The sequence below is a fragment of the Mustela erminea genome, chromosome 10, assembly GCF_009829155.1.
Source record: "Mustela erminea isolate mMusErm1 chromosome 10, mMusErm1.Pri, whole genome shotgun sequence".
In the NCBI taxonomy this organism is placed as follows: Eukaryota; Metazoa; Chordata; class Mammalia; order Carnivora; family Mustelidae; genus Mustela; species Mustela erminea.
In genome coordinates this window covers 60,017,728-60,031,543 of record NC_045623.1, presented here as the reverse complement: position 1 = coordinate 60,031,543, position 13,816 = coordinate 60,017,728, and the positions used below count along the sequence as shown (strand labels likewise).

The 13,816-nt window shown below is 40.3% G+C and overlaps 1 protein-coding gene across 5 annotated transcripts in view; it reads left to right on the top strand.

The window, feature by feature from the left end:
• Positions 1–13,816, top strand: part of NFIA (nuclear factor I A) — a 364,677-nt gene that overhangs the window by 189,277 nt on the left and 161,584 nt on the right. For all 5 annotated transcript variants that reach the window (XM_032303341.1, XM_032303340.1, XM_032303342.1 and 2 more), the window contains exon 3: positions 1,568–1,633. In XM_032303341.1, the coding sequence (XP_032159232.1) occupies positions 1,568–1,633 (66 nt within the window). The remainder of the gene's footprint in view (positions 1–1,567; positions 1,634–13,816) is intronic.

The following is a 13,816-nucleotide window of genomic DNA, read 5'->3' as shown; positions in this document are numbered from 1 at the left end:
CTCCGTATTTGATTTCAGGGATCATTCTGAAGGATTTCTCTCAAGTTATTTTTGAGTTATCATGCTTTTGTTTGTGTTTTCACTATGGTGACTGTTACAAAACGATAAAAGCTATCGCTTTTGCCAGACTTAAATAAAAATTCACTTTTCACATCTTTTGTTATTTGCTCTTTGGGATCAGCGTAGAATGTTTGCTATAGTCACCAGGTTAAGATCATCTGAAAACTTAGAGATAGACATTTTCCTTGTAATACTTCCCTATAATTAAAATCCTCATTTGCTTAAAAGCAGAGAGCCTTTCTAAAGTAATAAATTAGCATTTCTCGACCCAGGGTCACTAGGAGTGCTACTTCTTTTTGCAATATCTCCAAGAAAGAAAATAATAATGCTATAACTCTGTTGAAATAGAAGTAATATTTTCAGTTTAATCACAGTTAAGTGTCATGACCTTTTGATCTTGCTCTGAACTTCTTGCTGAAATGTGGTCAAGTTTTAGACAGCCAATTCTAACCCTGTGAAGCCAAGGTAAAGTTACTAGCCAGACTTTACACAGATATAGAGGTTATTTTAAAAAAAAAAAATTTGTTTGTGTTTAGATAGCGTTCTATACCGTTTAGAGTCTCAGAATATGCTTCACAGCCCAAAAATTTACCTTTGAAATATTTTGTCCGATTTTTGTCTCCTCCCGCCAAAAAATGTCTAAGTACGTTTACTTCTAATTCTGTAAGATTCTTTTGCTCTCACTTAATTTGAGCTCATTTTTAAAATTAAATGTTATTTTGCCAAAAATGGTCCCATTTAGCTTTTTTTTTTTTTTTTTTAGTTTGGAAATGCTTATATTTTTTTAAGTAAAAAATTAATGGAATTTAACAAAGGTGTGCAAGAATCTGTTTTTGCAAACGAGTCCTCTTAGGAGCTCCCAAAGGCATCAGCACCAGAGGAAAATCATACTTGTAAAGTGGAGGCAACACGTCTCTTTCGGAAAGATGCCTTTGAGTGATCCTGTGATTTCAAGTGAACGTGATAGAGTATTAGGACTCTCGTATTTCGTGGCGTTAGTCTGCTTAGTGTGTTGCTGTAGTACAGAGCTAAATATCAACAGAACTTGTTACTGTTGTTTGGGTTGCTTTTATATACCAGCTTCAAAATATGTTTTGACACTTTATTATGTTCTGAATCAAGCTTCAGATGTGTGTAATGAAGGATGAAGTCTTTATCAGACTCTAGTGTATAAATAATGAAGAAGAGCAGTTTTGGAAATGGTTTCTCTGTAAGAGAATGGTTTCTGAAGTGTTTCAAGTTATGATCTGGTGCAAGCCAGACGCCGTGGAGGGGTACCCAGAACGGAGCCTCCTCTCCAAAGAAACAGGGCTGCTGCCGCCGCTACTTTTCTCCCCCTTTCTTCTCTTTCCCCCTCCCCCACTTGTTTCCCCCTCATTCATCTTGTCATTCCCATAGCGTTCTCATTCCTAGTTTACATGCTGAACCTTTTGAGAAAGTCTGGCACCTCTGATCCACTTTCCCTCACAGACCCTGTAATTTTTGGCTGTATTTTTATGTTTTTCAGATTCAAGTCAATCTGAAAGTCCCAGCCAGCCAAGTGACGCTGACATTAAGGACCAGCCAGAAAATGGTAAGTTTAGTTGGGGACTCGAGCTGCTGCTTTCAGAGTCCAGCGGTAGCCAGGAGCCAACCAAGTACGAGGATTTTGGGGTCTGCCCTATGGGCAGCTCATAGTTAGGAATAACTTTGATGACTCAAGGCGGTCTCTGGATCCTTCTAGCAGCCCCGAGCCCTCCTCCATTCCTCTCAAAACACCATCAGGGTACTCATGAGAACCTTAGTTTCCAGGAACATTGATGGCTGTGAGAGGTAGGGTTGATTTACCAAATCCGAATCTTCTACAGCACAAGTGAGGAGCCGCCGCCTCTCTGATTTCTAGTTCCTTCTAAGGTGGCAAATGCCCCACCACCTTCTTCACCGGTGATTTAAGGTCATCAACTGACAAATACTTTCGTAGCCTTTCAGAGCTCAGCCCTTTCCTAATTGCTTTCAGAAAATGATCTCCACCTTTGAAGGATTTTCCACTTTAAATTGTCTGAAATAAAATCATAAGGATACATGACAGTATTAAATTTCTAAATTGTATAATTATATAAATTTTCAGTTGCAGAAACTTGATTAACATAGAAAGCGCATTTTATATACAAATTTGTATATACTCTTGTGAGTATCCAGTGAAGTACTGGATCTGTGGTATGTGCTCCAAGTACAGAACAGATTATTATAGGTTGGAATTTAAGATGGAGTAAAACTATCAGTTTCAGTAAAAACTGAAAAGTGAACTGGCAGTCCCTATCATATACTGAACATTGTACTATGTACTTTCCCGGATACCATCTCATAAAATTCCAAAGTGCTCTTCCTCAGTGATAGAACTAAAGACTCTAATGGGGAGGCTTGACCTTCAGGGGCATGTGAAGGACGCATGGCATCGTAGTTAAAAGCTCAGGCTGTGGCATCAGGCCTGCGTTCAAATTCTGCCTCTGCTATTTCTTACCTTTGTAACATTGATCAGGTTATTTAACCTCTCATCTTTAAAGTTTTAAGTTATTCTTTAAACTTCAAACTCTTTAAAGTTTAAAGTTATTTTTCATCTTTAAAATAATATAGTAATAATATATAATAAGAGCCTACCTGTTGAAGAGCTAAATAAGATGCACATATTCATGTAGCTTATAAAGAATGGTTAGCTCTTCAATATTACTTATTATTTTTCTTGTCCGTATCATCCGTTCCCATATTGGTTTTTCATCTACTTAGAATGATCTCATTCCTCTGGTCGCTCCTTTGTTGTGCTATATATTTTTCCATTTTGATCTCCATCTGATCTTTTGAAAAAGATAAGGTAAACCGAATTATGTCGGTGCTCTGGGATGGAGGATATTTACCACACTAGATATCCTCTCACTACAGACTTTGTTTCATTTCCCAAGCCTGGGAAATTCTTGATTTCATTGCTGGATTCTGACATTAAATATGGACTCTCTGGCTATCCCTCTTCTTATTCTAGTGTTTTAATGGTAATTTCCTCATCAAAGGTGTCTCTTCAAAGCCAGCATGAGAAAAGAGAGACCCCCCCCCGAAGTCTTGTCTTTAGTGTCATAAATAGCTCCATCTTATTATTTGTTGAAATTTTAAAGGGATATATTTATACATTGGTTTCATCCTTCATTTCCACCTTATAGGTGATACCTTAAATGTTTCATTTATCGATCATACGTCTATATAATCTGCCTGAAGTTGTGTCTAGAGATACTCATTTTACTCTCATTTCATTTTTAAACTTAATGGTTGTACGGGTATGTGGTTGGTGTATTTAGGGCTGGCCGTCCCTCTAGCAGGCCTGCGATTCATCTGTCTTCATAAAATGGCCGACAAGCTGTTCACATGCAAATATAAATCGAGAGCATGAGAGAGGCCTGGCATGCCTTTCTGGAGCTGCCTGTAATACCGATATTGTGCATTTCCCATTCCAAAAAGCAACCAGGATGGAGCCTGGATTTCTTGGCCAAAGGCAGAGCTATTAGCCAAGTTCACTTTTAACCCCAGATTACTTGGTGCTACTTCAAGGTTTCACGATACTATTTGGGGGTGAAGAGGGGGTGGGTAAGATTGTGTAAGTTCAAAAAAAGTATTAATATCTGGGAGAGAAAGTAATAGGTTTCTATGTTTCAAACTTATCTTTATTTCAAAGAAAAAGAAGTAGAGACTGCTTAGTCTTGGATGACTCTGATTGAAGCTTAGCCTAGAGGAACGGCAGCCCACTCAGTTTCCTCTACCTGCCTTTTGTCGATCTCAGATGAAGTGACTGGAGGAAACATGATTTTTACCTCTTTTCTAAAGACACATAATCCCTAAAGGAAGAGAAATGAAGAGTTCAGGACCAGGTATTTACGTGCATTAGAGAACTTTCTAGTGCATTAGAGGAGAACTTTCCAAAGCCATAAACTAGAACTTTCTACAACTTCCAAGAGTGATTTTTCTTTCTCATTACCCAGGTTATGGATGATGAGTTCCTAAAAGGTTTTTGTTTGTTTGTTTTGTTATTGTTTTTAAAAAGGCAGCTCTCATAAATTTAGCAACCAACATCTAAGAAAGAACTTTGGGAATCTTGGTGGGTGAAGAAGTGACAGACTCTGGTCTTCAATTAAAGTGGGAATGTATTACATCTTCTTTATGTATATATGCTAGGGGAAATCATATTCTTTTTATCCTGACTCTTGAGGAGAAAGGTAATGGGAAACGAATGGTATTTTCCTAGTAAACCATGGAAAATGAATAGACAAATGGCAACATGCTGTTTCATCCAAAGCCATAAACTAGGCCATGTAACTTTACCTAAAGTGGATGCAGCTGTTTTTTCCCGGTCCAGCTAGTCTGTTTCTTTCTGTGGAATTTTTGCTTTCTTTTCTTGTACTCCCTCAAGATTCAACTGTAAAAGGAAACAAATCTTTGTCCAATTAGAGTATTAGATGGGAATTTTGAAGGAATTATTTGAAGCCCAGAGATAAAATATCAGAATCTCTGAAACTCAAAATGGGTATAATATAATGATTAAAAACTCTGCCTCTAGAGTCGGACAGACCTGAGTTCAGATGAAATAATGGCTGGGTGATTTGGAATCAATTGCTGCTCCAAACTCAGTTTTCTTATCAATAAAATAGGAATACTAAAAGAACATACTTCGTATTAAAAGGGAGAATACATACATGAAACAGCATCATGTCTGGTTCCTAGTAAGGACTCAAAGAAAAGTAGCCATTGTTACTCTTAAAGCTCATATCTGTAAAGAGCATGCATATTGGAGAGGCCAAAAGCTGGGAGGTTTGGAACAGAAGGGGAATAGTGTCAGAAAGAAACCAAGACTTTTATTAGAGAGGTACCTTCTGTAGGTACCTACTATGTTCTGAAGTGTCAGATATGAGTCTCCTTTATCTGTCTACAGTCCCCACAGTGCCATATCTATTTTATTGTGTGGACTGTTCTTCACGGTCTGTTCATCTCCTGGTTGACTACCACAGAAGTCACAGAATTGCCAGAACCTTCAGAATGAGCGCTACCAGAGAAGGTGATTCTGGAAAGAAGGGGCCCCACCTAGATGGCTTTAATTTTAGCTGAGTCTTTCCTTGGCACCAACCACGTAGAATCTGGCTTATTAAAAACTATAAGCTGATTAAGGGTTGGGTTCATGACTAGTTCCTTTTAAAACAATCTTGCAGAGCATATAGCTCTGTGCCTTGACCTCAGCAGGTACCTGGTATTTATTTGCTTAATGAATAGAATTAATAAGTAGATGAATATGTTCTCATTATCCCCAAATATTTTGTGAGTGTCTGCTCACTGTTGATTGACCAAAAGGTTCTTAAAGAAACAAATATCAAAAATTAAAAAAAAAAAGAAAGAAAGAAAGAAAGAAAGAAAAGAAAAACGGAGATGCAAAAAATCTAACTTGGCTGTGGGGGAGAATCGCACACGGACATGTGGACACACATGTGCAGATATGACCGATGGTGCTAGGAAACCAAAGCCAGAGGCTTTGCTGATGTCCACAGTAGATCAGGTGGTACCTCTGCCCCTCCGCGTGAGCAGGTGTGAACGAAGCTATGAAGTACTATACTGTTCGCTTATGCTTGCTTACCATAGGGGATGAAATTCTGACAGAGTTCTCAGCTCTGACGGGAATTATACATTTAGTTCTTCTGCTTCTTGTGGAAACTCCCTCTCTGGCTTTGCAAGAGACTCTGAAGGCGGCGAGCCTTATTGGTTGGGCTTCAACTTAGAACATTGACTCAAGCCACCTTCACGAATTCCCAACAGGTACTTTGGCTGCTATTAACAGTTTTTATACGGACAGAACATTTGAAAAGACAGTATTTACGGGACCTGTGAACAGTTCCCTAAAGCTTGTGTTCTGTGGTTCTTCAGGTCAGTCATTAAGGAGGGAAAAATCTCATGTGATAACCCTCCTAAATTCAAGTCATGCATCTCTAGGGCCACACCGAGTCCCTGTCTGAGGGAATGGTGTTGTCCCGCATTGGCACTCAAAGCACACTCCCTGCTGGGACTCGCTTTGAAAACACCCTCCACTGAAAAAAAGAAGAAAATATGGGATTCCCTTGCCAGAAAAAGGAAAGCTGTGTTCACATGTCCATGACACCCCCCCCCAATCTACTTTGTCTCATCACCTGCACCAACTACTATTAATAACCTCATCTTCGTGGTTTTTAAAATGTGATATTTATAACAGGAAAGCGGGGTTGGTATTTGGATTATTTCCTTCAGGCTTAATCATGTTTGTTCTTCCTCATTTGTCTGGTGGTCGCCCATATGTTGGTGGTGTAAACCCTCAGATGGGCCTTTGCAATCAGTGGAAAGCCATTAATCATGATGCATGCCCCAGATTTTGAAAATGTCCAGCTCTACCTGCCAATTTGAAAATCATCCTAGAGAATTGGTTGAGTGTGGCTCTCCTGGTCACCAACGTCATTTGTGTCATTTCCATCTTGTATTGCCATGCTAGATACTGTTGCTAAACGTTGCTAGATGAACAAGGAATGTACTCCAACCACAATCACATCTCCCTAGTTATCCATTAACCCATTTCTGTGAGTATTTTGAATATTTCAGTACTTCTGAAATAACTGTCAAAACTACTAACTTGCTGGCTTTAGATTTTATGTGTGGGATCCACTTTTTAATTTGGGGGTGAGAGAAGAGAACTGTAAATTTCTACTTCTCTTACGGAATAACACTGTTTTGTCTGATAATATGCTCTTAACACCTTGGAGGCCCTGTCCTTACACGTTTTATCACTACCTCCTCAAAAGGGGGTATCTTGCCATGTTACAATATTAATATGTAGCAGAAAGGCAAAATAAGAGTCATAATTCCAAACCCTAAGCATTTTCTCTTACTTACTACTGGTTGGATTGCCCATTTTAGGAACCGTTTTGATTAATGGGATCGTTTTAGGAATTTTGGAGGCAATACAGCCTTATAATTCGCACTTTCCTGGGAAAGCAGGAGCACTGTAGCATCATTGACTTATAAATATAATTTATCAGTATTTCATCATTTGCATGAATTTCTTTGACAATTACCTAGCAACAGTTATTCTCCACAGTGTTTGTTCCAAAAACACTGCAGGGACAGACTCACTGGAGTGACCCCCAGAATAGCAGCAGATGAGTAATGATCAATATTCTAAACCAAGTAAAGGTCCCAACTTAGGGAGACATTCCAACCTAAATGCCTCTGGTTTCCAGATCTGAATAATTAAATTCAGACTGATGAATTTTCAGCAATGCAATGGACCCGGTCTCTCTCCTTTAAGAGACTGGAGAACCAGAATTTGGTTTGATCTAAAATGTCATTCTGAGTCCAGGTGAATCGTGCTTTCTTAAATATTGGTAGCAGATGTGACCCATCATTATTTGCACAGGCTCTTTAGAAATGCCTCCAAACAAAGGAAATTCTTGGATCTTGCCTTTTGAAAGATGAGGTACCCAGTGAGGTTTGCAGGCTTCACCCCACCCCCACCCCCACGTGCATCCCACAGTGTAGACCAGGTTAAACTTTACCACCGGACCCACTGTCAATAAGGAGCTCTTTCAACTGAAAAATAAAGAGGAAATTTGTAGTCGTTCTTAAAAAGTAGTTTACCTCACACATTATGGGTATTTTATTGTCTACATATAGAGGATAACTAGCTGAACAGACTTTAAGTGGTTGGCTAGTGGCCAAAATAGGGAGTGTTTTAGACCACGTTCCCTGATGTCTAAATTCTCAAATGGACTGGATGGGTGGTCTAGTTTAGACATCTTCTCTCTGCCACCTGCCCTCCCCACCCTGTTCTTCACACACAGATAGTTACAGAAGAAAGAAGAAATAAAGGGATTTCTTTCTGGTCCTCAAAATCATTTGTGCCTGTAACTCTTATCCCAGGAGACACAACCGTTTGAGTGCCTATTGGATGTCACATTCTAAGTAGAAAGGCATTTTTAAGTGTTTATTTATAATTTATATGGGATTCTGTAAATCTGTCCATAGATCTTGAGTCCAAAAATGGGAAGCAATAGAACTCACGTAGTATTTGAATTGGGCTCAGAAAAGAAAGCAAATGAGGAGCCGTCATCAAGTCACAGTGTGGTAGAAGGTACACCTGGTGTTTATCTGCGGTCCCATCTGCTGTTGCTCGGTTTTCCCTGTGATCTGAGCCCCAACAACTCGGAGAGGACCCTTTGACAGAGAAAGACCTTAGAAGGACCTGCAGGGTACTTTTAATGGTCACTTTAGCATACCTCTCCATCAATTAAAAATCAGCACAGTGAGCTATCAGGGAGGCTCGTTCGGGTCAGGAATAGTGTATGAGCTTTCCTTGCCACAAATAATAGGGTCTGATTTGACACTGGAGTGTGAATTTGTTGATTTAAAGCTTGTACATTATTTTTTTTTGGAAGGAATTATCCATTTGTGGATAATATTAGAAAACTGAATGTAATATAAATAATTTATTTGGGGATTTGGAGTCACTAATCCAGATTGATTAGTTGTCTGCTAGAAAAATGCATGTGGCCACAAGGATTTTTGGCACCTTTTCTTCCCTACAGCTTCCCCACTCTTTTTCTCTTCTTCAGGTTTTACTCAGCTCCAGGCAACTCTGTTCCCTTGGCATTAGCTTGTCGTTAAGGAAACCTACTGGGATAGCTCAAATAGAGGCGGGGGGAGGGGTAATATTTACTGCAGAGTACTCGGCCCCATCTCAGTTGTGCACTGCTATCCATGGTTGATTTTCACCCAAAGGGAGCAGGGGAGCCTCATACGCCTTGTCTGCAGGCATCATATGGTACATAGCAAAAGAGAGGGGTGGAAAGGATGTTGTGGCAAGGCCTAACCAAGTAGCAGTAGGCTTCCCACAGTCTCTCCATGAAGGATAGTCAGTGTTTTCTTAGATCTCTGTAGATCTTTTGCAACCAGAGAGCTTCTCAGCAAGCAGCATTTATAAACTCAAGAGATGAGCAAGGAGAAGCCAAATCACGGCTTCTGAATAGGTCTGATTAGCAAAGGAGAGTTGCCACGACAAGCCTGACATGGAGCATCTGTTAGGAGAAAATCAGTTGTCCAAGTCACTTAAAGACTTTGTACTTCAATTTTCTCATAAGTAATTCAACAGATAGTTACTAAGAATCTGCTAGGTGCATTTGGACAATGTACTGGATGCTTGGAGGGAATATAGCAATGGATGAGACATCCTGTTCTTGAGGACTCGATAGTCTAGTGAGGGGGAAAAGGCTTAATTCATCCTTCCATTCAACAAATATTTATCTAGTGCATCTTAAGAACTGGTCACTGCATTGAACAAAAACAGAGAAAACCTTACCCTCTGGTGGGAGGAGACAGACGATGAACTAACTAATACATACGCAATGTGCCCAGTGATAGTAAATATTACAACGAAAAACAGGGGCAGATAAGGAGATGAACAGTGGAGGACATGGGAGCTATTTTACATAGTGTGGTCAGGGAAGGCCTTTAACTGTCGACGTTTGAGTTCAGACCTGAAGAAGGTGAAGAAGAGAATGATGCAGTCATTATGGACTTTGCCTAGAAAGAGAGGTTAGTAAATGTATAGGCTTGGAGGGAGGCTGGGGGAACAGTGAGAGGGTCAGTGTGGCTTAAGGGGCATGAAGGAAGGAAAGAGCCATTGGAGATGGGGGAAGCAGGAAACGAAATGGTACCGGGCGTTCGAGGCCAAAGAAAGGACTTGGCAGACTCCTTGGTAAGCTGTGATATGCTCTACAGCGGAATGCACGTCCCAGATCCATTCATTACTTGATACAATAAATATATCCCCAGCCCCTACGATCTGTGAGATACTTAATGTACTTAATGTTCAGAGCAGAGCGTCTAGTGTGGAGTTGTAGACAAAGGCCTGATTTGTAACGTTGCCAAAGAGAGACTCTCTCATCTACCATGGCAACATCCTTTAGTATCCCCAAAGGTTTTTTCCTTATGCATGTAATACTAAAAGCTGAGTTACTTACATGGGATACTTGACTTCACATACCCACTCATGCAAACGATTCCTTTTTCATTTAATGGAAATCTAAATCTGCGGGCTTCCAGCTTATCCCTTATCTCATGACACCATTTAGATCATAAGCCCCCAGGTCTCGAGTACATTTACCATGAAGCTTTCTTTCTCTCCCTAATAGTTACCAGATTGAGCAATAAAAATAGAAGACACCAGCTTAAATCTGAATTTCATATAAATCAACAGTGACTAATTTTGTAGTATTAAAAAGGTATACTTAACATTTTTAAAAGTATTTGTTTATCTAAATTCACTCCTATATTTTATCTGGCCACCGGTCCTGATTCCCCACACAGCCTGGTGTGCGGTCGTAACAGCAGCACGTGGAAAGGTCTGAGTAGTCGGTGGTAATGTCACTGATCATGAAGGGTCAAATCACTGGAATTTCAGCCCCTGAAAATGAACCCCGGGGGAAGAGGACCACGAAGTTCTAACGAGCTGACTACTTAAATTCCATTCTTTCTGCATCTGCTGGTACCTGGTCCTGTAGTTAGTTATCTTGGAACAATAAACCTCTTGTAAGGCACAGTCACTACATAGAGAATGGTAGTTGAGAGCCATTCAACCGAAGCAAGTAAATTTGTTAAGTTTAATTAGTGGGATAGCAATAGAGTAAGCCATTGGACAGTCTGTGAGTCACTTCTTCAGAACAAATGCGGAGGAAGTATACTTTGTTACAAGATTTCGTTATCAGCAGATTCTTTGCTTCATGAAAGATGATGAAAGTAGAAAATCAGTCAAATAATAAAGTACCGGGAAATTCCACATTCAAAGGTGAAATAGACAAAAGGCATTTCAGACAGACTTGAAAATAGAAGGTCCCATATTTTTCATGGCCTCTACAGGAAATGAAATATATATGTTTTCATTTGTAATTGAGGACTGTTTTGCTAGGTGTGACAAAACACTGTCAGTATGTTACAAAAACATAGTGCCATCTTTGAACCTTCCCATTCAAAATACAGAATAATGCTCACAGGTTCAAGGAAAACAGTTTCCAAAGTTAGGATTAAACTCTACTGGGCTTTCGAGGGAGATGATGATAAAAATAATGGTTTTGGTGGTAATAATCATGATTATAGCTTACATTCATTGTGGACTTGCTGTGTGCTCTCTTGTTACTTTACTTTGGATCTTCCAAGAAGAATATCCCCTGACAGAATTACTCGTGCTCGGATTTATTTGGGGGTAAAGCCTATTAAATATAAAGAGAGGGAACAAGAGTCAGCTGGGAGAGCTTTCACACCACAGTATTGACATGATACCTGTGGAAGGAGATGGGAAAGGAAGGAGGATTTTGTAAGAAGAATCTCACATAGCACTAAACTTCCAAGAAAGTTTTGTACAGGCCAGTGGAGAGTCTTTGAACCAAAGGCACCTATTTTAAGGGTTCCGTGTCCCATGCAGGGCTTGGGTACCTCAGTCAGTTGAGTGTCTGACTCTCAGTTTGGGCTCAGGTCACAATCTCAGGGTCATGGGATTGAGCCCTGCACAATGCTCTCAGCACTGAACGTGGAACCTGCTTAAGATTCTCTCTCTCAGGGCGCCTGGGTGGCTCAGTGGGTTAAGCCGCTGCCTTTGGCTCAGGTCATGATCTCAGGGTCCTGGGATCGAGGCCCGCATCGGGCTCTCTGCTCAGCCGGGAGCCTGCTTCCCTCTCTCTCTCTCTGCCTGCCTCTCCATCTACTTGTGATTTCTCTCTGTCAAATAAATAAATAAAATCTTTAAAAAAAAAAAAAGATTCTCTCTCTCCTTCTCCCTCTGCTCCTCCCCCTCCCCCTTCACACACATGTGCTCGCTCTCTCTCTCTCTCTCAAAAAAAGTTCTGTGTCCCATTGGAATGGGTCTGCATTAGTATTCTCCCCCCTAGTCATTGGCTAAGATATCCTGGAGGAAGGGTGGCCTTCGAACAGAGGGATGGCAGCTGGGGTCATCAGGCAATCATGCTCCTTGTAGCACGCGATCTGATGGGTCATTTTCATGGACACCACAGCAAGGCATTGCGCTGGAAGTTCTCTCTTCCATATTTAATCCTACCACAAGCCTGCGGAAAAAGGTACTGTTGGCGTGCCCATTTTACATGGGAGGAAACAGAGACACAAAGAGTTTAAATAGTGTGTCCACCGTCCAGACGGTGGAAAGTGTATCCAAACTTACTCCAACTGCGGAGTCTCATCACTTATCCATTACATTGTACCATAGAAAGAACGGTATTCAACCGCTGTTTCCATAACTTATTGATTATGTCAGTTTTGGCGAGTAATCTGAAGTCTCGGACTTGTGTTTCCTCCTTTGTAAGGTGGGATGTCATCACCTTCCCAGGAAATGTGTTTTCGCCCGCTGTTTTGTTTTGAGCTTACACAATGTTGGTTCCTTTTCCTTCCTCCTGTTTTTCTTTCATCTGGGATTGTCATCTCTTCCTTTATTCCTTATCTCATCCTCCCAGGTATCTTCCTCAGCCTTGCCCAGACTCCCATAGGTTCAATTATGTCCTCAGAACTAGCAGGACTGTTCCTGTGGAGATTTTATGTATGCATCTATGCAGGGATGTGAAGTACCCAGGACTCGTAGCAATCCGTAGTAGAATCAAGTGTAGCCCGTCTTCTCTTTCATCTACCTCATTGCCTCATAGACGTGAGCCATATGCCAGGGGGCAATCCAGAACACACTTTTTTTTTTTTCTTGCTTCAGATATTTGGGGGACAAAATGACCTTCTTATTTTTCTTATGAAGATTCTTTATTCTTTTGCCTTACCATCTCAAGTCTTACAAGTCCTTGATTCTGTAAGGCAGAGTTCTCAGCAGTAGGCTAAATTTTCACTTGGTTTTTCTGCTGGAGATGGAGAGTATAAAATGAGATGAGTTGTAAGGTATTAATACCAGATACCATCATGTTTGTCGAATGCATAAAACCATTATGGTTGCCAATAAATTTGAAGGTATTTCAGTGGCAATAGATGTAGGAATCTATTTATTGAAACATAAAATGTTTATTTCTGTTCCCTGTTTTTTATGCAGTACAATCGAAACTTGTACCTCATCCCTTTGATTTTAGATTTCTGAATTATTTAAAGGAATCGGTTAATTCTCCATTTCGAGTGAGTAAGACCAAGTTCATTAGGATATCTGATTCCTAGTATGTCCCGTATCCACAGATCATGTTAACTCCATAGAGAGGTTTATCTTCTCTTAAAATTGCAAATGCTGCCCAAAGTGAAAGCTTTTCCATTAAATGCATTCTTGCAGCTTTGGACTGTAAGATCCTTAATGACAGAGAAGGGGACAATGAAGTACCTTGTTGTCAAAGCACCAGCCAGTTCTAAGAGTAGCAGTGTTCAGAACATGCATGTCCTTTGAGTTCTAGTGGATTTGCAAATTGATATCATGAAATCCATATAAGTAAAACTCAGCACACACCAACATACTCTTGACCAGTGGTTGCCAATTGGTGGTCCCTGAAGGGGGCAAAAAGAAAAATCTTAAAAGAAACTATGCCCCCCCCCCCGAAAAAGCTAGGCAGGCTGAAGGTTGTTGCTTTTGACACCGTTTGTGAACCTACTGGTTATCTTACACATACAGAGATTCATAGTTTAGATTCATTAGATAAAAGGTGGGGGAGAGATGAATTATCCATTATTTAATAAAGATAGCAAGTTAAAT